The following is a 24,438-nucleotide window of genomic DNA, read 5'->3' as shown; positions in this document are numbered from 1 at the left end:
CGCTGAGAGCCACAGGGAACCGGGGCCAGCGCCCGACTAGCCAGGGCACGCCCGACCGTTCAATGCTATCTTTAAGCGGCCCCTGTGACAGGCATCCGAAGGAACCACTCCTGAGCCATCGGTTCCTGATGTGGCCAACGGCCTTGTCCCGTTGAGTCTCTTTGGGCATCTCTCCCGAATAGTCGAGCTAAGCTCTGACGTCTGTCGCCCGGTTCTTGCGAGAGCATCTCGCGGCAGGGCGACCGAGAGCGAGCAGTTGACGTTGGCAACAGGCGGCCAGCAAACCCCTGTGCAACTGGCTGTGCCACATTGGTGCCCCAACTTTTTAGGTTCCTCCTTGAAGATATTGACTTTGGGCTTAGTTCAGGCACATCGTCTGTTTTCGATCCCCTGGCCGTTGGATCATCTTCTACGTTGAGAGGCAAAAGCAATTATGAGCCTCCCAGGGGTCCCGGGGCTTGTTGGGAACGATGCCGGCGGCATTTGCCGCCTCGCCGCGGCCGATAATGATGACGGAGCCGAGGACGTGGGCAGTTAGGTCAACCATCGTGGTTTGCATTATCGTGGTGGTTACACAACTCCGTCGACGAACCTACGGCTTCAACCCGATGGGCCGTAGTGCAACGGATACAGAGGACTCCAGTACGAGGTACAGATCAGTTACGGGACAGCCAAGCTTTTAGCAATTCGTTCACCGAGTTTTCAATCCAGTCGACAAGTTGAGTCAGACTAAAGGTGCGGAAGTCAAGTTATTGGAAATCCTTCAGGCTAGGCCTCACCCCGGTCTCTCGAGAGTGCCGTGAGCCGTGATAGTAACTAGGAGGGACTATCCGGGGGTTCATCCCTCTTGGTCTCTTGGCCTATTTTGCTGACGACAGCTATTGCGTTGCGCTTGAAAGAGCGTCATGATGTCCATCGGATAATCCCAAAACATTGTTTTCAGTCTGACGATCCATCTGGGGAAGAGAGACGTCCATGTAACCCAACAGCTTAACTCTCAACTCTAAAGGGCCATTCCATTGCCTTGGAGAACATTCTGGGTTACAACACGACCCACGAGCCCTGGGTGAGGTCGTCGTATATCTGGCCCCAGTGGGTCACTGCTGCACAAGCACATAGACTCCATTCAGAGCCGCCTCCGGGGTTCGCCAACAACAGTGAGTGGGCAGGACTAGCAGGGCAGTTCACCGTTGACCACGGGGAAACAGCCTCAAAATACCTATCCCAGCAGTAGACCCTCCCGATCAACCCGAGACGGGCTTGGGCCCGGTGATGCCGGGTTCGTATTTGAACATGTTCCCTTGCAAGTTTCAAGACACACGTAATCATGGAGATGAGTCTCTGGAAACACACAGTACGATGTCGAGGGTATGGAGATGTTGGCATCGTCGATAAGCCATAATATCATTTGTACCTGAAACTGCGCCCATGGGAGCGTGTGGAGCACAACATGAGAAGCACAGACGACGCACTCTTCAGGGCCAGGCTTCGCTTCTGGACGCCACTTACCGTCTGCCGTGCATATGTGCACTTGCATCCAAGGGCCCGTGATGAAAGGAGTCGCCCCATTCCAGTGCTCGACTCGTCCGGGCGTGGCGCGATAGCCATCGGTGGCTCCGCCTAGCGACACCAATGTCCAGGAACCACATCGCCAGGCAGGGTGAGCCCGGCGTGTCAAACGTCGCAGTGAGCGAAGACCAACTGCCGAGATGGCTCAGCGTCTTAGGAGGAATGGTGCGATTTTCTCTAGGCGGCGTAAGCGATGGCAATTTGACAGTGATTCGAAGTGAATCGTCTTTGTGAGATGGCACGAGCTAACACGGACGTGTAGACGAACCGAACTGGCCACGTGAGCAGAAGCTCAGCTGGCAGTTGCTCAGTACCTCGGTCAGCTGCCTCTCATGATTACAGGCAGTTCTTGCGTTCATGATGCTTCAAGATGGTGAGAGCATGAGCCAACGCAAACATCGTGGACGATGACTCAACAATCTTCAACTTGAAAGACGTGGTTGAAGCAGCTTCCCGTGGCCAATAGTGCCAGAAGACACGGCATCTTTTCAATCTCCCTTCCAAGACAAAGAGAATATGAAACAGCGTCTGCATGAGGTGGTCAACATCTCATCCAGACGAACAAAGAAGTCTCAATGACACATGAAGCCCTCAATTTCTCTGAGTTGAGAGATGCAGACGCGCTAAAGTCAACGCGTCTCGTCGTGAACTTTTATGTCTTGCCGTCGTTTTTCCGGCGTGGCATCCACTGAAGGCAAAAGCACAAGCCAATGAGACAGCGTGTCAGCCAACACCCACGGCCTCAGCCTCAGCCTTTCTCAGTCCAGCCATCCATCTCTCTAACTTTATCCAGCTACAACTCAGGCATCACTGTTCATCGCCTGGCCATGTTGAATCGGTGAATCAGGGTTAAACTTTTGCTACTCATGTATTCTTACTTCTTTTTTTGACCTTTCCTTTTGATACCCTGTCGCTCTTCCAATGACTGCGGAAAAGATGCCTCTCATGCTGGATAATGCCATGCCAGTGGACCTCAACGATGTCGACGACCTCTTTGGCGATGCCGTGGGCCTTTCGCTTCCCGTAAGGGCTCCAAGCAAGCAGCTCCAGCAGAGGATGGACGATCTCAGAAGTCGAGGGTGTTGCCAGTATGAAAATTGCAAACATGTCGGTGGACGCTTCAACTAACCTCACAACAGGACTGTGTCTTGGTCGAGAACCGGCACCATCGCTTCCATCACGCCAGACGGCCAGAATCTCGAGCTTCGCTATCTGCGGCGCAGTACAGACAATGGCTCGTGGGACCTCAGTGAACCAACCACATGTCCCCTTGTCAAGGGCTCACCCGCTGTCCCTCTAGCCCACTTGGTATGGGCAAACACGAGCAGCCCTGACCTGGCTATCATCGATGCAGTCGGGCGTGTCAGTATTGTCAGCTTCTCCATCTCGCTCAACCATCCTTTCCTCCAGAGGAAATGGGACACTGATCCCGTTGATGATGTACACGCCGTCGTTGGAGCCTACTGGCTCAGCATCACTCCATCCAACCAACAGGTATGTGCAGGTCGAGAAGCCCTTGAATTTCTTTCTAACAGAGTATGAAAGTCCTACAATGTCATGTACGGACCAGCGACAAAGCATGGCAACGGCTATACTTATGAAAGCTCTTTTGTTCAAGCAGGTGGTCCCTCACACCCCAACCCAGCAAAGAGCGCTCTATTCACCCTCACCACAAACGGTATTCTCAGAATGATATGGTCGCAAAACAATAACAGGATCGAGGAAACCACTATAGAGCTTGAGAGCGTCAGCTCATCTGATGATGTCATTACTCATGCTGCCTTCGCCTCCGAAAAGAGTGCGTATATCCCCCATCAACCCAGTGTACAAGTACTGACCACTAATAGAGCACCTACTTCTCGCCTTGGCTACAAGTTCAAAGCAATTAAGGCTGGTCAGGATCGAGATACACTGGGGCCAGACACCTCAGCCCGACAAGAGCGCTGGCCGGCCAGCTGGGAACCTCAATCCATCCTTGGTTGAGAAACACCTAGCTACCACAAATTGGTTGCAGGGCGGCTCTGGTGATTCAAACAACGATGCTTCCATGGCCGAGCTCTCTCATCTGGAGGTTCTCCCCTCACTGGTGGATAGCACTGGTATGAACACCACACCGCCAATGGTTGTCGTTGTCAGGTCGCGCACCTCTAGTGAGGGGCCCTATCAAATGGCCCAGAGTTTCATCGATCGCTGGGAAGCCGTCGAGTCACGGCAACACCTGCATCAGGCCTTTGAGCAGCTCGGGGGTCGACGAAACAGCCTTTCTTCAGAGCTTCCCAACATCACACAACTTCGCAAGATTGCTCCCGTCATTATCAATAAGGTTGTCATCGCATTCCACACACTTCATTTTGGCAAAGTGCTGGTCCTGGCTTTTGCGGATGGCACGGTCGAGTTTCGCGACAGGCTCACATTTGAGGAGCTCTACACAAATCAAGACACAACCAAGGTTGTCAATCTTCGACAGTTAGGATGGACCTTTGCCGATGAAGGACCTTGTAAGTCTCTTCGCCAGCATCATGATTTGCGTTAACAATTCTTTAGGCCAGCAAGTGGCCTTCTCGCCTACCTACTGCTCCATGATTCAGATGGGCGATGATGGAAAGGTGAGGTGGAACAAGCTGCATTTTCCTCTGGGCGATATTGGGAACTCTATGCAAGATCGTATGTCCACTCCTACTCAACCCTATGGACGTCTTACTGATAAATCTAGCGCAATACTCCGGAAGCATTGCCGCCTTGACCGTGACAGCTGCACCGTCGATGTTCTACCAAAACAACTATGATGACATGCTTGCCATTGTCCGACCGTACACCACAAAAAAGAGTAAGCTGCTTGTGCCGTGAGAAGCATGAATATTCGCTTATAAAAAACAGGATTTGTCCAAGACTGGATTACGGAACTGATCAGGATTCTCAAAATCCAAGTGGACTACTCGGAGGATACCCACCACGATGCCCTTGTGCGGAATGGTTCGCTACAGTATTGCTTTAGCATCATGAACGCATTGGGATTCCGCGGCGAGTTCAATTCTCGATCTTTCCAGGGCAGGTTTTCCATGCTGGCATTGAACGTGCGGAACGCCGTGGTTCTTGTTACGATTGCGAGCAATACTCCCCTGACTGTCAGGGAAAAGCTAAGTCCTCTGGATGAACCTGGTAAGTAGTCTGGTCACGCAAATTGGTACTAAGGGTAGCCGCTCACATTTGATGCAGAGGTCGTAGAAACTCTGGCTGGCTGCGGTAAATGGGCCTTGGATCTTGTCGCTTGGTTGATTGACTGTCTCTTCGAGCTCATGAACGACAACAAGTTCTTGGAGCTATTGACCCGAGAGCGTTTTAACGAGATCGCTCCATACTTGCATGAAAAGGGCAATATCTCGCTTCATTTCCTCTTAAGCTCGTCCAGCCGAGGCTTCTTGTCGGCAGTTTGCCGCAGATTGGGCCACTTGGAGGCCTTGAGCACACGAGCCATTGACTTTTATCGTCGACAGTCAGCCGTGGCAGATGGTTCATCGACTGGCAGGACAGCCCCTCAGCTGCAACAAGCCTATCAAAAGATGCAGCAAATGACGTCGTCGGGCCTCGTCAAGGTGGCAGAGTTTGAGGCTCTCCTGACTGAGCTCAGCAAGGAGATCAGGCAAGCCTACCAAGTCTTCCTCCCAAACCTTGTCAAGGCCCAGCATAACGCGCCGCAGGGGAAGCAGATTGATGTGGCTGTCAAGACAGCTCGAATCCAGTTCGAGCTCTCTATGCTCCTGGCTGCGTCGCCTCCGCCGGCATTTCTTCAGATCATGAAAAAGTTCTTCACCACAGACCTACCAGCATTCCGAAGTTCCACGGACCCGTCACGGCTGTTCTTTGCAAACTACGACCTCCTCGAGGTTCAGGACGATGAACACAGTCTTGCAGAGAAGAAGGCACGGGGCATGTTCTACGTTGACGTGTTTAAGCGGATGGAGATAAAACCTTCTCCCAACCGTCAATGGAGACGATGCACGCGATGTGCGGCAGTGATGGAAGATGTGTTTGGCAGCCGTCCTGGGTTCACATTTGTTCTGGGTCAACAGCGCAAGTGCTCGTGTAGTGGCCACTGGACTCTGTTGCCAAAGGGGAAGCCGATTTCGTGATGGAGCTTTTTCTGGGTATAATAGGCGTCTCTATTGATTCTTGTTACAGTGGGTTGTTGCATATAACAGCGTATAGATAACATATCATTTAACAGTGTTTCAGTTGCTTGTTTGTTCCCGGTGCCTACGTGTCCATGATCCTGAGGTATAGGGGAGTTCACAGGGTACCTGTCGAGCGGCCGTTGGTTGTCGATCTTGACCAAGAGCCACATTCAACTCGGCCGTGTGGGAATAAGGCATCCCAATGCGGCCTGTCTTAGGTTTCCCGTGCCCCCGGTTTCCGGTTCTGTCAGCTTTCATCTGTCACAATTCACACGGCGCCTTGCCTCGAGGTCTCGGCTGATAACTTCGGATGGTGTTGGTGGCATGTCTCAGGGCCACCAACAGGACAAGTTGATTCGCAACGGGCGAAAGCAAAATGAGTCGAGGCGTGCAGCCGGTTACAATATCAGCAATCACAGTAATCACACGCATATGAAGAACTATTAGATGATGGCTGCTCGGGGCTACATGCTGATTTGATTATGGACGCAGATGGGCAAATCATGTCATCTCACGCACGCGCCCAATGGCATCTTGACCCATGACGATGCCAATACCCTACAGCACCTGTGCTTCCGTAAAGGGATTCGATTTTATGAAAGAGGCTGGCTGCCTTTCCCAGAACGGAGAGCAACCCCGGAAACTACGCAAGCTGAGTCTACGATCGGCGGCAACTCGAACACCTCCGTCGAGGGTTGCGATCAACGTCGCTGTCGTAACTTCCCCTGATACTAAAAGGATCGATCGGCATTGGTTTGGAAGAGGTCTGTGTTTGTGGTTATTGCGCGCTGCAAGCGCCACTCATTTCGATCGGTGGGGGTGGGAACGTTCTTGATCGGGAGATCAGGGTTCGTTGGCCTCGACTCGAGGGGAGATATGTAGGTTGACGACGTACTACGCGGTAGCTTGGAGACGGCGTCTTGGTCTGATGAAGTTGATATGGTAGTCAGTTTGGCCGTCTTCCGAGATATGCCGCTGTTCCTCTGCGAAGGGAAGGGGTTTGCTGGCTAGAACAAGGGATCGACAAGCTCCCTCGTCATCTACCCTTGAGGCGGCAGTTATCGAAAGTTCATGGTAGCAAATGGCACGCATCTTTACTAGCGTCAGCTTGCCACGGCAATAAAGAGGTTCCTATCATTGTATTTTCGTAAATGAGCACATCATGGGCCCCCCTCCCTCCCCTGCTGGGCAAAACGGAGATGGACCTCGTCTTGGTTAGCGGAACTGCCCCCAGATTCGAGCCGTCCAAGGCAAGACGCCTGATGTGATCAAGATGCAATTTGTAGGCCGAGTAGATTCAGGGTTGCATCATTTATTCAAATTTCCGAGTCGTTCCCTTGGACCCTGATCTACGTTTTAGGTTCAGTCAAGGCGGAGATGGACGGGAATTTGAAGGGAAAAGACCCTGAGATGGAGGCTGACAAGTTGAGAGTTGGTAGCCACGAGCGGTTGTGACGACGAGAAATGAAGCGTAAAGTATGTATCGGTATCATCAAGTGCCGGACGCTTCCTGATACTACAGACGTCGTGCACGTATCGATGAAGCCGCGGCGCCGTCGATCAATGACACGGTTCCTGCCCTAGCCAATGCGCCAATGGAACTGCAAAGAGCCGTTGAAGTATGACAAGGCGCTTAGTGTGATTTCAAGCTGTTCACCGCCATCTGGCCTGCCGTTCCAAGAAAGAGCCGGGGGTGTTGGTTAACGATCCAGTGTTAGTTATTGCGCGCGGGCTCTGAAGATAAAGTTGGGTCTGCACTTTACAAGCCTGCCCTGTCACCGGCGGCGTCTCTGCATCGCATTGGATTGCATTCTGCGAGCTAGCGTTAATTAGCGTGGCGTCCATGTGAAGCACGTGAAGCACTAGCAGACCCGCGAGGTTCGATAGACCCTTCCAGGCTGGTTCGAGCGGTAAAGCGGGTATGTGTGGTGTGTTGTTGCTGGGGGAATCAAGGATAACCTGGGCATCACGACGAGAAATATCCGCAGATGATATCACTTGCTTCAGCAGACGCTGGAGTAAAACAAGCTTTTTTCAACAGTACGGGCGGCTACGTGCATATATGCACAGAGCGTCCCGTCTCGATAGCCGCCGAACGGTAACGATCACGATACAAGTGTCGGTTGCACAGCATGACACAGCATGGCATGGCCTTTAAAGATGGCCGTGACATCCGCTAGAAGATGGATCAAAATACCAGGCTGATCCCAGGAATCTTGATTCATGCCGTCCACCTCTTGGTGAATGCCCCCCCTGCACCAGCCCTGCGCTTCCCTCTCATGCCTCATGGCTTCGGTGGCCCAACCACGTTAAGCCACACATAGGCATTGACCACGGGTTGGCCTTTGTTGTTTTTCCGTCTCTTTTTCCGGTCTCTTTCATCCCATCAAGGGTTTGATTTTATTATTGCCAGAGGGCCAACCAGATGAACTAGGCCGTTCCAGCAATCAACCAGCAATCAATCAATCGCAGAAACCCGTCAGCGTGGGCTTGGGCTACCTCCCACTTACAGCTGCGCGTGCCACATCACAGCAGAAGAACCGTCCACTCAGAGCGGCGAATTGGTAGATATCTGGAAGGTTGCATTGCAGACGCCCACTCCTTGCCTATACATGAACTAAAGACAGCAAGTGGTTATGCCGCTCATTGCGCAGAGATATTCAATCGTCAATTACAGTAATTGCCTGCCCCCTGAACGCACCACCGACTGGAGTGGACGAATCCCTGAAGCGCCCAGGGCAACCTTGAACCTTGAGCATTCGCGCTAGCGCAGGTACCCCCCCTGCCCTCGCGTCTCTGTCCGCCATCTTCACCTTCATCACCACCATCACCAGAAAGCCACCCTGGTCACTCGGTCGCAATTGGTCGCCCAGGCCACGGCCTCCCCCAGGTTCCCGGCGCTTCTCAGGTACGGACGACCTCTGTCTGAGTGGTTCAGCCCTCTGTCTCGCGCCGCTGCGAGGTCGTCGTCTGACTGGCTGATTCGTCGTTTGCTGCCGACCGTGACATGGTCAGCCAGCCAAAGGCGTTCTCCATTCAAGCCTCGCCATTCCACGCCTTCGAGATTCCTACTCTGACCTGGTGATTGGCAAACAAGCCCAAAGAACCAAGCCTTTCTTGCCTTGGAAGAGGCCTGGTCTGGCTTGCGGGGGTCCCACGCACACGGTCCAGGATTAGCTAGTAGCTCACTCCAACCGCCCGTCATCCCCACCGAGGCTGCATCCCCACCCCCTTTCTCCCGTCCCCTTGAAGGCTTCAACAAGGCCATTTTCAGCGTCGACAAGCTCTTTCGAGGCCCATTGGACCCCTGACTTAGCGGCGATACAGAGTCCGGCCGACCGTCGACCAGCGCGCATGGTCCCCAGCCATCGCTGCAATTCTCCCCTCTAGCTCGGCGCGTGCTCATTCTCTCCATCTCATCCCTTCACTTCGTCTCCTGGGGCTCCTTCTTTTCCTCTTGCTAACTCGTTCGCCTGCCCTTACTGTCCGCTATTCTATCCCATCCCATCCCGCCTATCCATGGGTCAATTCCATTTCCGGCGATAAGACACTATTGCTGGCCCCTGGGTCAACACGTCACACGCCCATTGTCTCGACCTCACCCCCCACACCACTCACACACCAACTCGACTTGGCTGGGCTCTTGCCGCGCTCTCCCCCAAGTCCAAGGCCTCATACGAATTAACCTCTGGGTTCGTATCGAGACGGTCGTCGGTATATCTTCCAAATATGGAACCTGCCCTGGCCGCCGCCCCGGCGCCTGCTGCAGTGCCGATGCCTTCTTTGTCCACCTCCAACTCTGATACTCGTCCTGATACTACTGCATCTCCTGTCGACGTTCCATCTGCCTCGGCTTCTACAGACCCTGACGACATATCTCGCCGGTCCTCTTCAACATCGGACCACCCTCTTCGAAGTCTGCCCGAAGCCTCCCCTAGGAACGCGGCCGCGCATTCTCGCTCCCAGACGGTCGACTACAGCTCTTCCGCCTCCGGCCCTGCTGCTCCCGCGTCCGCTTCCGTCACCTCTCCGACCGGGCCGCCCATCAAGCGCAAACCTCTCTCGTCGTCGGCTTCCGCACTGGCACTCCGATTCTCCTCCTCCGGATCGCCACTCCCCTCGCCGCTGCAGCTCCCAAAGCCAGACCAGAGGTTCGCCAGGCCCGATTCCGTCGACAGTCCTACGCTGTACGAATTCTCTCCCGCAGCCCGTGCCTCGCCACCGGCTGGTCAGTGAGTCCCCTCGTCCGTTCTTTGTCTCACATACCCGAATCCCACCTCCCCATGGAACCCGTTGCTGACTGGAATCCTCTCGTGGTAGACCCTCCGACAAAAGTCTGGCGACCCTAAGCGCGACTCCCGTTGGGTCGCAGAACATTCCAGGCCACAGCCCTACCGCCTCGCACTCTGACTTCTCTGACGTCCTGGATGGATATGATGATCTGATCTCAGACTTCAAGTCAGACTCTGCGCCAGACGTTACCCCCGAGACCGTGCTCGACGGGAGCGACACCGACGACGACACCAGTGACGAAGAGGCCGAGATCGCAAAGGTTGCAACCGTCGCAAAGGTCACAAAAGTCGATTCCAGTGACAAAGAAACTGTCGTTGGTCCTAGCGCTGTCAGAGCAGTCGATCACGTTGATGAAACAGACGTCAACGTCAAAGAAACTGGCTCAATCGCTTCCGAAACTCCTAAATCCAAACCCGCCCCTGCGCCCATGTATGCCCCAAAGCCGACACCTCCTCATCTGAAACTTGACAAGGTCGCAATCGACGTCGCCAATTACGATACACCACCTGACGGGGCACAAACACCACCTTCTGTTCAGACCACGCCGTCGCCTCAGTTGAACAAACCCTTGCCCAAGTCGCCCGGCCAAACCTCCCCGTTCGCTGCCCTCTTTAGCTGGGCAGCGCCTTCACCATCCGCCACGGAGTTCTCATCTATATCGTCGCCCATTTCGCCTGGGAGGAACGGCGGAGCAAATGACTCCCCCTATTCAACGGTAAGCATATCCGATGATACTATAGCCAGGGGTGGCTTAGTGGTCGCAATATATGTGATAAACATACTCACAAGTTTCACAGTCTTCAACTTCTGCGCAAATCGACGAAATGGAAGAAGAACTCAAGGCCATCAGCGTCGAGCTAGCAAGCTCTATCCGGCGCGAGATGGACCTGGAAGATTTGGTGGACCGACTTCAAGATCAAATCAACAACTCTCAAACCCCTGGCAAGAGGACCAGCGACTACTACTCCGACTCGGGCTACAGTTCAGCCAAGACGAGCGACAGCGAACTAAGCCGAGACGAACTGGACAAGGTCCATAGAAGAGCCGAACAAGAAAAGGCCTCAATACGTTTAGAACTTACCAACAAACTACAAGATGAGCGGGGGAGACGAAAAGCGCTGGATCAGCAGATCAAGGAGCTTGCCGAGAGGGCATCGCAAGTTGATCTGGCTCAAATGAACAACATGGATGCCAGCGGGCGACTCAAGGACCTCGAGACAACTTGCGGCGATCTTAGGAGGCGATTGTCCGAGGAGCGCACAGTTAAGAACAACTTTGAGGACCTCATCAACGCCATCCGCGGGGAGCTCCATGAAGCTTGCAGCGAGCGCGATAATCTCCGGGACGAGATTGTTCCCCAGTTGAGGGCGCGCGTCGAGGGTCTCGAGGCAGAGGCTGCCGAGTACTCAAATCTTACGTACGAGTCCTCCAAGATGCAGCAGGAGCTTCAGATGCTGAAGCGGGAGAATGACACATTGCGACAAGGCTCGAAATCGGGTGCTTCGACACCTCCCCTCAATCGCATGTCCCGCGCCATGTCTGGCGGCCTTGCGCGATCAAACTCGGTCGCGACTAGTTCGTTCCGAGGACAGAGGCCATCGGGTCTTTCGAGGTCCAATAGCGTTAAGAATGTGCAGGCGGAATCTCGAGAAGCCCTCGCTGAACGACTAAAGGATGTTGAGGCTCAGCGAGATGCTCTTCACAGTGCCCTCAAGAGCCTCCTTGAGCGACAGGAGTTTCAAAACCGGGAGAATGAGAAGAAGATCCGCATCTTGCAGCACGAGCGGGAGAGACTCATGTCTACGTCACCGCGCAAGGCTGGTTTCGAGAGGGAAATCTCCAATTTGCGCACCGAGATTAACGTACTCCGACGCCGCGCTGAGGATGCCCTTGAGCAGAAGTATCAGGTGGAGAATGGCCTTGGTGGTTTGAAGATGGATCTCGATAGAGCCGAGGAGGAAATTGCCCTTCTGCGTGACCTTCTCAAGGAGAAGGATATTCTCATTCCGGAATCATTCGCTCGTTCGAGTGGCTCTAGCACTTCCAGCGGCTCATTTGCCAGCCCCAACGGACCTGTCACTTCAGAGTCCCTGGAGAAGGCCTACAAAGAATTGCAGGCTGCGTATGCCGACTCCCTGGAGCGCATCAAGCAACTCGAGCACGACACGGCAAACGATGATAAGACCCAGCTCGCCATGGAACGACTGGAGCGCACACTCTCCATCGCCGTCTCCGAACGTGACGCTGCCAAGCATGAGGTTGACGCTCTCAAGAACCAGTATGATGAGCTCAGCGCCAGCGAGGGCAAGGCCTTGGAGAGCGAGCGAGCCCTTGCCGATGACCTCAACGAATCCGCCCGTCGGGTGGAGGAGCTTGCTTCCCAGGTTCGGCATCAACTCTCATCAAACGCCCAGCTCCGAGAGCGTCTTGCCAATGCCGTGACTCGAGGCGAGAACGATCGCAAGGCCAATTCGGACCGCATCGCCGACTTGCAGGTGCGCCTCAGGACCATGGAGGAACAGCTCATTGCTGCGCAGACAGCGTCGGAGGATCGGGTCAACCGTCATGAGGAGGAGATCACGGCGATCCGTGAGGCTCACAACGCCCATCTTCAGCGCATGAGCAGCCCTACCCGCGGAGGCCTGCGCTCTCCTAGTTTCCAATCGGGTCGCAAGCCTTCGCTCCTGAGCCCCCTCAGCGCGCGATTCCCTGGCCCTGTTTCTCCACGAATCACGGATAAGTCCTTCGAGGATGCTGCGCAGATGGAGGTGCTCCGGGAGCGCGTGTCGGAACTCGAGAAGGCCCTCGAGGACGCTGAGCATGAGATGCAAGATGTTGTTGCCAGGATGAACACCGCTCAGATCGAGGTCCTGAACCTCCAAGACGAGCGAGAGGCCGCGGTCCGCGAGACGCGGCGATTACAGAAGCTCCTCGAGCAGGAGCAGATGAAGTCTTTTGAGGAAAGATTCAAGACGCTGAGTGGTTGAAAGAGGGGGACGTTAAAGAATGGGACACGCCCCTAATGAGAAGAGGACAGGGAGCACATATCAGGTGTCTTGACACGGATGCTGCATTTAGCGAAACGGAGTTTCTTGATTTCACGACTTGCCAATATTTGGCAACGATTCATAGCGGCCTGGCAAAATGGGACTGGCTACGCATTTCCTCGGTGGCCTTGGAAGAGTCACCTGATGGACCGAGTTGGGTACAATATTCTTTGGGATACGGTGCCGCGCACGCACACATATATGTTGGCGCTCGCGATTGGGAATAAAAGAAGACACTCTGGAGTTTTGACGGTGAAGGGCTTTCTCAAGCCTGGATATACATTGCGTGGGTCATACATTGACCCCGACCCTTTTTGGTATATAATGTCTTGTATTACAGTTTGGCTATTCGGAGAGGAGTGTAGAAGTGTAGTCCACGGGTTGTATAATGTACATAGCCTATCAAGTCAATTGATACATAACAATGCTCCATGGTTTATCTGCTATTTGTGACATGTATGCTGAGCTGGGAACGCTCTCTCACATCAAGCCCTCTTTGTTTCAACTAAGTACGGTGCTGATACCCTTGCGCAACTTGCAGTCCGTGGGCTATTTAGCTGTGTACCTACAGTGCCAATGGCTCAGCTCGGCCTGAGAATTGGTTGCTTTGGCTAAGTTGTCCTCGTGTTAAGAACTAACTGCTCCGTTAGCCTGTTGTACGATAGAAGCGGTAGGTGACGCGGACACTGTCACCATTATACCCCAGTATTTGTCTATACTCATTCAACCAACACAAGTCTCAGACCAGATTGCCACATCAATTTCTCTTATAAATCGTCTTGTCTTCTGGTTTATCTTTTCACGTGCCCTGGCAATGTCGCGTCTATACAGGTCAAAGCAACTCTGTCTCATATCCTTTCACCCGTTCCTGTACAATTTCCTCTTTTGGGGAAGACTTACCGGTCCCTCCTGATATGACTACCCCGGAAATACCAGGAACACTCCAGATAGCACCAGGAACATGCAAATGGAAGTTCCGGGAGGCGAGGTTACGGCGGAGGATGGCAAGCGTTGAGCTAACACGACCCCGATCACCACAGGGGGAACAGGGAGAGTGAGATTCCTCATTCGGTGTGTAATAGTTAATGACCTTCTTTATCAAGAAGGATGCATATCGAGCGTACGATGGAAGGAAAGTGAGGCTCCCTCTCACTGATGGTCGGTCTCGTTACTTGGCTCTCCATGCTCGACACACCGTGCAGTAGTCAGGGGCAAGCGCCACCTTTCCTGACGTCGTTGATAATCGGCCTGGGGGATGCAACTCGACATGTGTGTACCTGAGAGAAATGGTCTGATGTGTCATAGCAATCAATTGTCGAGTTTTGCGAGAGTGATAACAGTTGAAGGCAGATCAGGGGGGCAGTGCAATGTGTTTCTGATCGTCATCACAGGGCATCGCCAGGTACAGCTCATGATCTTCATTAAGGGACAAATCACACTACTCAGCGCGTATCCAAGAAACTTCTTTTATGAATGTGTTTGAGATCAATATTGGAGAGTCGTGAGGACGTCACTGCTTCCCGTACTATGCAGACTGCTGCTGTGTTTGTACCTGCTGCTGACGCTCAAGCCTTCTGGCTTATCACTCCGCTATCTCGAAACCTTGACCAACAAGCCTGGTAGGAATCTTGATCCATGGTGTGTAATCTTTCCCCCTGAGCAATCTTCTCTAAAGTTAGAGTTGTGAGCAACTCCGCGGATGGAACGGGGACATGTCAAAATGTGACAAGTCTCTGGAGAAAAGCAAAACCGTGAAACTCAATCACAAGACAAAAAAGCCATTGTGATTGATTCATGGGAATGAATGCCGGATTCATCAACAAGGACATTGTGACCTCGTTCTGTCCCGTCGACGCACGCTTGAGGCTGGGCGTACATGTCTTGATAGCCCCCACCTGGGCCGGCGGCCAATGGACGTGGGGTAGCTTATCAGCAGCTGAGACCCCGGACATCATTTGAGGCTTGGAGGTTTTGTACATAGGTACCTACGTTTCCTTTCTTTTTACTGACAGGGAGGAGGAGGAGGTCATGGCGACTTGAACTGGGGAAGGTGTGCTAGATGAGGCCATTGTCTGCGGGTTGTTGAGATTGAGTGTTGCTACACTTGATGCTGGCGGTGGTAATGGAGGGTTCGACCGTGTAGTCGGGATGATGAATAGCTTCCTCGAGATAAGGCTAAGCAACATTTCCGTCATGCATTCCGCGTCTTCCGGTGCTGCCGTGCCGTCCTCTGACGGAGTGTCAAAGACATCAAATTTCGTGTGTTTTCATACATGAGCTGGCAGCAGAGGAACAAGCAAGTTCCATGACACGGCAGATCTGAGAACCTGGTCAATAGAAGGAACCAACAACAGCTGGGAGATTTTTAAACGATCCGGCGCATCTTGGCTCCTGGCGGGTGAGTGAGTAAGGGCAAGCACGAGGAAAGGAATCCAGGGGCAAGATTTCAGTTCAGGGATCTGGGGTTCAGGTAAGGGTCTTATCAGTCCCAAGATCTGGGGTGTCTTGCGAGCCTGTCTATCTCCGGTTTAGTAGCCGTTTGTCTTTCTTTTACCTGAAGAGTGATGTAGCGAGTAATTGAGGATGATGTTTGACCGAGTGCTGGTGTCAGATAGGGCAGAGATTTGCGCCAGGGCACACAGCATGAATGGACGGTGAGGCGAAGCACGGTATTCTCGATGTCTTGTTGTTCTTGACTGTCATGGTGATGATTAAGCGGGTGGTGTTTGAAAATATGGATGTTTCTTCGGGAGTCGGCAATTGAATCGATCGATAGGAATTGAAGCTTTTGGGATGGAAGAGTTTGTTGACCAAAGCGCGCGCAATGACATTTTTCTCATACCTGGATGGCATTTGAAGTGCCTGGCGCTGATGAAGACGATGATGAGGCCCGGTAACGCAAATCGATAAGCGTCCGCCTACGCCGGGGGCTAGTCCGGGGGAGGCAGGTTGCAGGGTGGGGGCAGGAAAAAAAGAGGAGCAGCCAAATACCTTGAATAGGTGGTGGAGTGTGCGAGCTAATTTGTCCCCCCCTTACCCATCGCGTTGGGTCCAGTGCGTCGCCAGAAAACGCCACGGCCGCATCCTGATAACTCTGTTTCCAGTTTCTGGGCCGTCGCCCGACACACTCTCTCTCCTTCAACCACTCTATCGATTTCCTTATCGCTTCCCTCCCCAGCCAGCCAGCCAACCCAGACATGCCCGCAGCTCCTCAAGCAGGTCCTCCCCCCTCGGGGAGTCCTACTTATCAAGCCGCATCCCCAGACCCAGGACCGTCCAACTTGTCGTCCTCGAGGTTGCGCCCCAGCTACCCCTGTCATGAGAGACTCGCCCGTCGCAGTCTCTTCCAGTCCCGCCACCTTCTGCCACACGCGACACCGATACCGACGACGCTCTTGACCTTTGCGGTCCTGCACTCATCCATGGCCACATCAACCGTCGCTGCCATGGGCGGCGACGGCGACGCAAGAGGAGCGACCCAACTCAAGTACAATGGCACCGGCGCGACTGGCGCCAATCCCCTCGAGATGGACGTCAACATCTGGTATGAGGTGAGTTTCTACCCTTCCCTCCCATCCCACCTAGCCCAAGCCCCCTCTGCGCACTGCCTTTGGACGCCCGCTCTGTCCACCAGTGGGTCACAGGGGGTCCCGCAACCAACGCCCGCAAGCTGACACTCTGCGCCCGCAGCCTGGAGATATCGCTTGGATGCTCACGTCCACTGCTCTCGTCTTGTTGATGGTTCCTGGTGTCGGGTGAGTCTTTTAAATTTTTCTCCTAGGTCCCCTTTTGTCGGTCTGGTCTCAGCGAACAATCCATCTCCATCTAGATTGGTCGGTGGGCTAACATGCGTCATGCAGCTTCTTCTACTCGGGTCTCGCCCGTCGCAAATCTGCCCTCTCATTAGTATGGCTCTCAGTAATGAGCGCATCGGTAACATGCTTCCAATGGTTCTTCTGGGGCTTCTCTCTCACCTTTTCTCACACGTCGGGCCCCTTCATCGGTGACCTGGCCAACTTTGGTTTCAAAGATGTCCTGGCCCGGCCCTCGGTGGGCTCCGCTCACGTCCCGGATATGCTCTTCGCCGTCTACCAGGGCATGTTCTCCGCCATGACCGTCGCCCTTGCTACCGGCGCCGTCGCCGAGCGTGGCCGCATGCTCCCATGCGTCATCTTCATCTTTATTTGGGCTACTATTGTATACGACCCCATCGCCTGTTGGACTTGGAACCCGAATGGATGGTCTAACAAGATGGGTGTGCTGGACTTTGCCGGTGGCACCCCTGTGCATATCGCCTCGGGCAGCGCTGCCCTGGCCTACTCCATGATGCTTGGAAAGCGCCGAGGCCACGGGACACACGAGCTCAACTACCGTCCTCACAATGCGACCCACATCGTGACGGGCACCGTCTTCCTCTGGGTCGGCTGGTTCGGCTTCAACGCTGGCTCCGCCCTCGCTGCCAACCTGCGCGGTGTCATGGCCGCCTTGGTCACTAACCTGGCTGCTTGCGTGGGGGGCATTACTTGGTGTCTGCTGGATTACCGCCTGGAGAGGAAGTTTTCGACGGTTGGCTTTTGCTCTGGCGTAGTCGCAGGGTTGGTCTGCATTACCCCTGGCTCCGGTATGTTCCACCACACACTCAAACACACTCGAAGAATACTAGCTAACATCCTCTAGGCTACGTTCCTCCTTGGGCTGCTGTCATCTTTGGTGTCCTCGGCGCTTCTGGCTCCAACTATGCCACCAAGGTCAAGTTCCTCCTCGGTATCGACGATGCTCTTGATATCTTTGCTGTCCACGGCGTCGGTGGTTTGATCGGCAACATCTGCACCGCCTTCTTCGCCAGCCCAACTATCGCAGCCCTCGATGGCCACTCTCGAATCAACGGCGGTTGGATTCACCACCACTGGGCGCAGATGGGGTACCAGCTCGCCGACTCCTTCTGCGGAGGCCTATACTCGTTCAGCGTCACCTGCCTCATCCTGTTCATCATGAACTTGATCCCCGGTCTCCGACTACGCGTCTCCGAAGAAGCTGAGATTCTGGGTATCGACGACGCCGAGATTGGCGAGTTCGCCTACGACTACGTTGAGCTTACTAGGGAAGTGGTCAACGACGTTGAGGGCGAGGCCGGCAGCCGATATTCCGCGGACCCCACAGCGTTCCATCCCTACGAGAAGCACAGCATTCCCATGATAGATGCCCGCATGTTTGGCGGTCAGCCTCCGCCTGCTCCTCTGGGGTTCCCCCAGTGAGCGTTCCCTCGTTAACCTTCCGACGCTTCTCCATAAGGGGGAACACCATGTATTGAACGCATCAATCGGCGTCATGTTTTATTTGTTCGGATATAGATACCCGGTGTTTTGGCTTGCGCTTTTTTGGGATGGACTCTTTGTAGATTAGGACGACAAGTTAATGCTAGCATACTATGCAGGTTCAGGATATAGAAACCGGCAACTGGAATATTAAACCATACATATTCACCAAGCTCTGCTCTTTTTTCCCATTCTCCGTATCACCCCATTAGTGAGTCCACCCCGCCTTTTCCAGGAGTTTGCCCACCTGGTCTGACAACTCCCTAGGTGAAGCTTCGTGATCGCAAAGGCCAGCCCTTACCAGTCTCATCCTGAACCACCGTCTTTGTCGCATCGCAACTCATTTTCAACATCCACTGGAAACGAACGAGGAAGTCCAATTCCAGAGGAGTACATGCGCCCAAGGTAGGCGGGTTACCTCAACACTCGCTATTGTCAATGTGCTGCTTAAATGCCTACTTTAGGTAAATCTTGGGCTTCTCTCATCCTAAGAAACATGCATGTCTCGAGGGCTCCTTTGACCTAAGCTCACACAGCACACAGATCTTCTCCAAAAATTTTGCTTCAACTGCGAGAAGCTTCACCTTTCTCTCAAAATCACCCGCCTCTCACTCGACGATGGGGCAGTCGCCGTCCACCCCCGAAATGACCAAGGAGCTCGAGCCCACTGATGAAGATTCACCAGATGATGCCGGGTCATGGGAGACCGATTCAACAGGGAACTACTCAGAATGGAGCGGCGTCGATGAGAAGGAGCCTGAAGAACCGTGCCAAACAACAACGACTCCGGAGTTCCTCCAATGGCGGGAACAGGTCGAAGAGAAGTTGTCTCTCCTCGAGAAGAGCATGGACCCTTTGACAGCAAGAGCGCAGTACAACTTTGAGAACAGCCCAATCTATAGCGCCCCAGACGAGATCCTTCTCATGGCTATGCGATATCTCAACGACGAAGACGAGGTCGCCTTCTTCTCTCTACGCCAAGTCTCGAGACGCTAGAGACGTCTTGTTGACTGCAAAGCATTCCGGACGAATCCCTTTTCAAGATACGACAGATGCCTTTGGTGCGATACGTGCGGGAAGGAACCAGGCGGGCATCGTGGCCTGTCCAAGTGCTGCTTCGAGGAGAAGGCTAAAAAAGGCAAGGGTGGCCCCCTTGTGCAGGTGGACGAGGCTGCGTCACGCCTCCGAAAGGACCTTCTCTGCGTGAGTTGCCAGCGAGCATACAGCAATAGGAAGAGTCACGGCATATCAGTCGCGTGCAAGTTCGACACACCCGAAGGCGACAACAAATGGCTGCACTGCTCCGGTTGCAAAGTCGACCACCTTTCTACCGTCTTCACTGACGAGGAGGCAATGAAGCCCTGGAACAAGCGCCTGTGCATTGGAAGACAGGGTTACGTGCGTCTCTGTGAGCACGAGGTCATCACATTGGCGGATATCGAAACGTGCATGACTCAAGCATGGAAAATGCCCACCGGCAAGTCTTGGGAACTGATGAGAAGGTGTAACATCCCGAACCCAGGACTGGAGCGCAGACTCAACCGCGACATGGGCTGTCACCGCCACCAAGCTTCTATCTCGATTTCAAAACCATCGGAGAGCCCAAACTGCAGCGTTCTTTTGATGTTGCAATGGTTGGTGGACTTAAATCCCATGATTACACCAGGCATGAAGCCTTCAGAGCTGCTCAGTGCTAAAGAGATGAGGGCCATTGCTCAAGCTTTACGTCTCGGAGGAGCCGCATCCATCATCCCATCAGAAGGGCCATCCCATCTCCCAGAAATGGACTGTTTTGCTGCTTCTTGGGACTGCAACCCCCTTCGGAGGAACCTGAGAGTGAGTGCAGGGCAAACTACCTCTCGCTCTGGCACCAGACTTCCTCCAGGGGATAGATGTGCATCGCAGCATGCAGTGGTGGATGGCTCATGCACTGGTCAACACTCGACAACAAGATTTCTCACACTGTTATCAAGTGTTTCGATCTCAACAACGAGAGGGCTACCGCTTGTCTCAGAAAGCGACCTTTTCTGTCAGTACAAAAAGATAATCAAGGTCGACGCCGACATGGATACCGTCTACGACACTGACGGAGTTACGCTAAGACCCAGCCATGAGTGGTATCACGCGATGGACCGGAACTCTTATTCGTGGCAAGGAGGCTGCGGTGCGCTGGAGTCGTGTGAAAACCAGGCTTGCCGGAACTATTACAACTTGACGGCAGTGTCTCGTCACTACTGGCGCCCAGATATTTCTAGGAACTGCGGGTGCGAGAGGGAGAGTGTGGATGGGTGAAGATCAGGCACAGAGGTCATGGCACTGGGTGAACAAGGACGGGGGGCATGACATGTATCAGTGGGCTATTCACTCCGCCATGACTGTGCATAGACTGGTGCCCCAATAGAGCGATCCATTCTAATTGACTCATCAGCTATCAAAAGGCCATGGTTCAGAGTGATTGATGTGTGGTTGAGGTTGGAATATCCTTGTGCTTGTTGCAGCCTGTGACATTAGTGATTGGTGGCTTGAACATCAAGCAGCCAATCATGAGTGGCCTCCAGGCATCGATCCGGAAGGTCATGGTCCAACGTGAATCATTACCTGACAATCAACCAGCATCGACAACCTCGTCTCCATCTGCGCGCTTCAGCTCACGCTCACATGACTGCGGCTCTCAAGTGCAGGCATCAGCGGAGGCCGTTACCGACATGAAGGCATTTAAGCGCTCATCGCCGCGACTCGCAACCCAGCACCAACATTCCTTGTCGCCCAGTCAACACGGTATAGATTCACGACATGGCTTCACTGCAAGAGAAGATAGCATTCTTCGACCAACTGAAGCCGCTCTACAGCGATGACGAATTTGATGCGAATGAGCAGACGGAGAGGAAGCGCTGTCGCAAGTTCTTCAGCGCCAGGCCCGTCTCCAAATCTTCGAATCGCGAGGAGCCTATCGTGCTGGACCTGACGGGCGATGAGTCTCAACAAACGAGGGTCACACCTAGAAGAATCTCATCGGCTCCGACGATAGAGCCTACCGGGAGCTCCAAGGTCATCAAAGGCACACCGATGACAGCGACAAGCCAGAAGAACAGGCTTGATACTCTATTGAACCAACACAGCGCTGGGGCTATCCTAGTCGACGATACACCTATCCCCGAATCCGCGCGACCAGTCCAGAGAGGCCTCCTTAGAGGTGGTTCTACGCCGCTGTTCCCATCTAGGCGGCACCTGGGCCAGGCGAAAGACGACTCTCCGTCGGCAAGCATCTCGATGAGGAAGCGAAAGCGAGAGCCGAAGCTCAAGCTCCGCCCCGAAAGCGAGCAGATCTTCAAGGACCTCACATTCTTCTACGTTCCCGATGATGACGTTGCACCGGCTCGTCGGCTGCGCATAACAAAGGCCCGCGAGTTTGGTGCGACGTGGGTGAGGGCACCACGCATCGCAACGCACATTATCGTCGATAAACACATTCAGTTCAAGGACCTAGAGGGGATCCTAAAGGGTATCAACAAGAACCTCCCGCCCAAGGTGGTTAATGAGGACTATCCTATCGACTGTATCCAGTTCAAGGCGCTTCTCGTGCATAGCCAGAAGAAATACCAGCTCGTGGGTCAGCCAGTAGTTCAGGAGGAGGACAAGGTCTCGACTACGCCGTCGAGCTCTGAGGAGTCCATTGAGTCATTACAGATCAAGCCAGCACACAAGAACCCAAGGAGATGGGACTACATCGCTCCCAGAGGCACGCCGGACATGAGTGGAGAGTCATCGCGTCCAAGTCAAGTCTCTGAAACACCTATTCCAACGGACTCGCAACCAGTCATTCTTGACCTCGAAGCCATAGCATCCTCTCCGAAACAGGCCTCAGAGGATGACCCAGAGTCTTCTAGGAAGGCGTTTCAAGATGATTTGACAGGTGCTCGAGGGAGCGGAAAGAGTCGAATGAATGATGGAGAACAACTGCAAAAGATGATTGACCACAAGGATGAGTTATCAGATTACATCAAACTAATGATGGAGTACAAGGACCTCCCGTTAGATGCCGATGAAGACGACAACCATAGTGTGGTAGAGATGGGCGACACTGGATCAGACGAGCTTCATCTTTCAGGCTCAGAAGACGAGAAAGCTCGAAGGCGCAAGTCACGGAGAAAGACACGATCTGGTCGCAAAGAACTCACTTTTCAAGATCGGTTCGCCTGCAACTCGGCTGGGGCAAAGGATGCGAAAGCGGGGAATCCAAATGCCCGCACCATCGAAGTGCTCCAATCCATGGCTGACTACTACGATCGGATCAACGATCATTGGCGCACGACCGGCTACCGCAAGGTCATCAGCACTCTGAAGCGTCAAGAGACCAAGGTGACGACGGCAGAAGAAGCGCAGCGACTCCCCAGCGTCGGGACACGCCTAGCACAGAAGATTGAGGAGATTGTCACCACAGACCGACTGCGGCGGCTTGAATACGCTCAGAAGGAACCGATGGATGAGGCGTTGCAGTTGTTTCTTGGGATCTACGGCGTTGGCACCAGCCAGGCTCAACAATGGCTTGCCCAGGGATTCAGAACCCTTGACGACCTCAAGACGAAGGCAAAGCTCTCACCCAATCAATTACTTGGCATCGAACACTACGATGATCTCAACACCAGGATCCCGCGGCGTGAAGTGGAAGCTCTGGGTACAGTGGTGCGGAAAGGCGCCCAGCAGGTTGATCCAAACGTTGAGCTCATCATCGGTGGGAGCTACAGGCGAGGAGCGGAAACGTCAGGCGATATCGACTTTATCATTACGAAGCCAAACACAGACTCATCGTCAGAGTTAAGACCGTTTCTTGACGACCTTGTCCATCGTCTTGAAGCCGAGGGTTTTCTCGTCGCGAGACTGGCTTCGTCGAGGTCAGCCAGCGACGGCAGCAAGTGGCATGGCTGCTGCGTATTGCCCAAGATCAGCGGCTTCAACGATGAAAACTATCGGCCCATCTGGCGACGCATCGATTTCCTGCTGGTGCCTGAGACAGAGATAGGAGCAGCTCTGTTGTACTTTACGGGCAACGACATATTCAACCGCAGCATTCGACTCCTGGCGTCCAAAAAGGGAATGCGACTGAACCAGCGTGGCTTGTACAAGGACGTAGTGCATGGGCCGCAGCGTGTAAAGGTCACAGAGGGAGAACTTGTCGAAGGACGTGATGAGAGGAGGATATTTGAGATTCTGGGGGTCAAGTGGCGGGAACCTCACGAACGATGGTGCTAAGGGTCTCAGAGAGGGTCCCTCGGGCCATTTCTGGTCTACCGAGGTCAAAATTTACGGTATTTGGACTAGCATAGCGTGGAGTTTGGGGAATTGGAGACGATGAGCATGGGTTGAATTCGAGAGGGTCTCGAGGCATTTGTATCTTTAAGATTGTCTTTGATGGAGGCCTTGGATACGGGATATATACGTACCTGCCTTGGATCTCAACTATGCCTGTCCACTTGCACATGTGAATCTGGCCGTGCATGAGTCGAGGTGGCATTTCCCCAGATCTTGGCCATTGGAAGCTTCCTTCGAGCCGTGATGGATCACATGTGAAAGTCCCTTTCTCCATGAAATCGAGCTAAAGAGGTGCTCCAAATCCTCACTGAAGACCTTCAGTGGACGGATCCCCTAGACCGCCCTGCGTCATAGTGTACCCTGTCACCCGGACCGAGAAAAATGGCACAGTATATGTAGGCAGAGAACTTCGCCCCACCATACAGGCGTAATTTTGAGCAAAATAAATAAATAAAAATACAGAATGAATAAAATTTTTTCCTCAAATATTTAGATATGAGCTTATTTTCATAATAGTAAACCTTATATACTGTGGTTTTGCAAATTAAAAACGTAGACTATTCGCAAGGTGTACTATTATTTTCTGGCTACTACCCCGTCCCCTAAAGCCGTCCGTCCAGCGGCGGGGCCTAGGGGGGTGCCGGCCCAAGCTGCCGTCTCCGCAGCACAAGCCGAGCGCACCCCAAACATCCGAGGCTCGCGACCAGGTGACGTGCGTCGAGTCCCATCCAG

At 53.6% G+C, this 24,438-nt stretch overlaps 5 protein-coding genes across 5 annotated transcripts; all 5 read left to right on the top strand.

Annotated features, from left to right (window-relative positions):
- Positions 1-2,490: 2,490 nt before the first annotated feature.
- NCS54_00089000 (Mediator of RNA polymerase II transcription subunit 16) lies at positions 2,491-5,699 on the top strand (the record flags this gene model as incomplete). The annotated part of the gene is made up of 8 exons (XM_053146526.1): positions 2,491-2,657; positions 2,709-3,063; positions 3,115-3,367; positions 3,417-4,067; positions 4,114-4,233; positions 4,283-4,396; positions 4,447-4,728; positions 4,786-5,699. 8 exons carry the CDS (start codon positions 2,491-2,493, stop codon positions 5,697-5,699), a joined length of 2,856 nt encoding a protein of 951 aa, XP_053002501.1.
- A 3,771-nt stretch (positions 5,700-9,470) lies between these two features.
- NCS54_00088900 (Hypothetical protein) lies at positions 9,471-13,021 on the top strand (the record flags this gene model as incomplete). Its single annotated transcript, XM_053146525.1, has 3 exons — positions 9,471-9,973; positions 10,062-10,749; positions 10,832-13,021. The coding sequence occupies 3 exons, from the start codon at positions 9,471-9,473 to the stop codon at positions 13,019-13,021; spliced, it is 3,381 nt and encodes a 1,126-aa protein (XP_053002500.1).
- A 3,257-nt stretch (positions 13,022-16,278) lies between these two features.
- On the top strand, positions 16,279-18,336 carry NCS54_00088800 (Ammonium transporter; the record flags this gene model as incomplete). Its single annotated transcript, XM_053146524.1, has 4 exons — positions 16,279-16,632; positions 16,772-16,836; positions 16,942-17,702; positions 17,759-18,336. The coding sequence occupies 4 exons, from the start codon at positions 16,279-16,281 to the stop codon at positions 18,334-18,336; spliced, it is 1,758 nt and encodes a 585-aa protein (XP_053002499.1).
- A 678-nt stretch (positions 18,337-19,014) lies between these two features.
- Positions 19,015-19,392, top strand: NCS54_00088700 (Hypothetical protein; the record flags this gene model as incomplete). The annotated part of the gene is made up of 1 exon (XM_053146523.1): positions 19,015-19,392. The coding sequence occupies one exon, from the start codon at positions 19,015-19,017 to the stop codon at positions 19,390-19,392; it is 378 nt and encodes a 125-aa protein (XP_053002498.1).
- Positions 19,393-21,189: 1,797 nt separating this feature from the next.
- Positions 21,190-23,646, top strand: NCS54_00088600 (DNA polymerase lambda; the record flags this gene model as incomplete). Its single annotated transcript, XM_053146522.1, has 1 exon — positions 21,190-23,646. One exon carries the CDS (start codon positions 21,190-21,192, stop codon positions 23,644-23,646), a length of 2,457 nt encoding a protein of 818 aa, XP_053002497.1.
- Positions 23,647-24,438: the final 792 nt, after the last annotated feature.

Source organism: Fusarium falciforme, chromosome 1 (genome assembly GCF_026873545.1).
Source record: "Fusarium falciforme chromosome 1, complete sequence".
Classification (NCBI taxonomy): domain Eukaryota; kingdom Fungi; phylum Ascomycota; class Sordariomycetes; order Hypocreales; family Nectriaceae; genus Fusarium; species Fusarium falciforme.
This window is presented reverse-complemented; position numbering and strand designations above follow the sequence as displayed.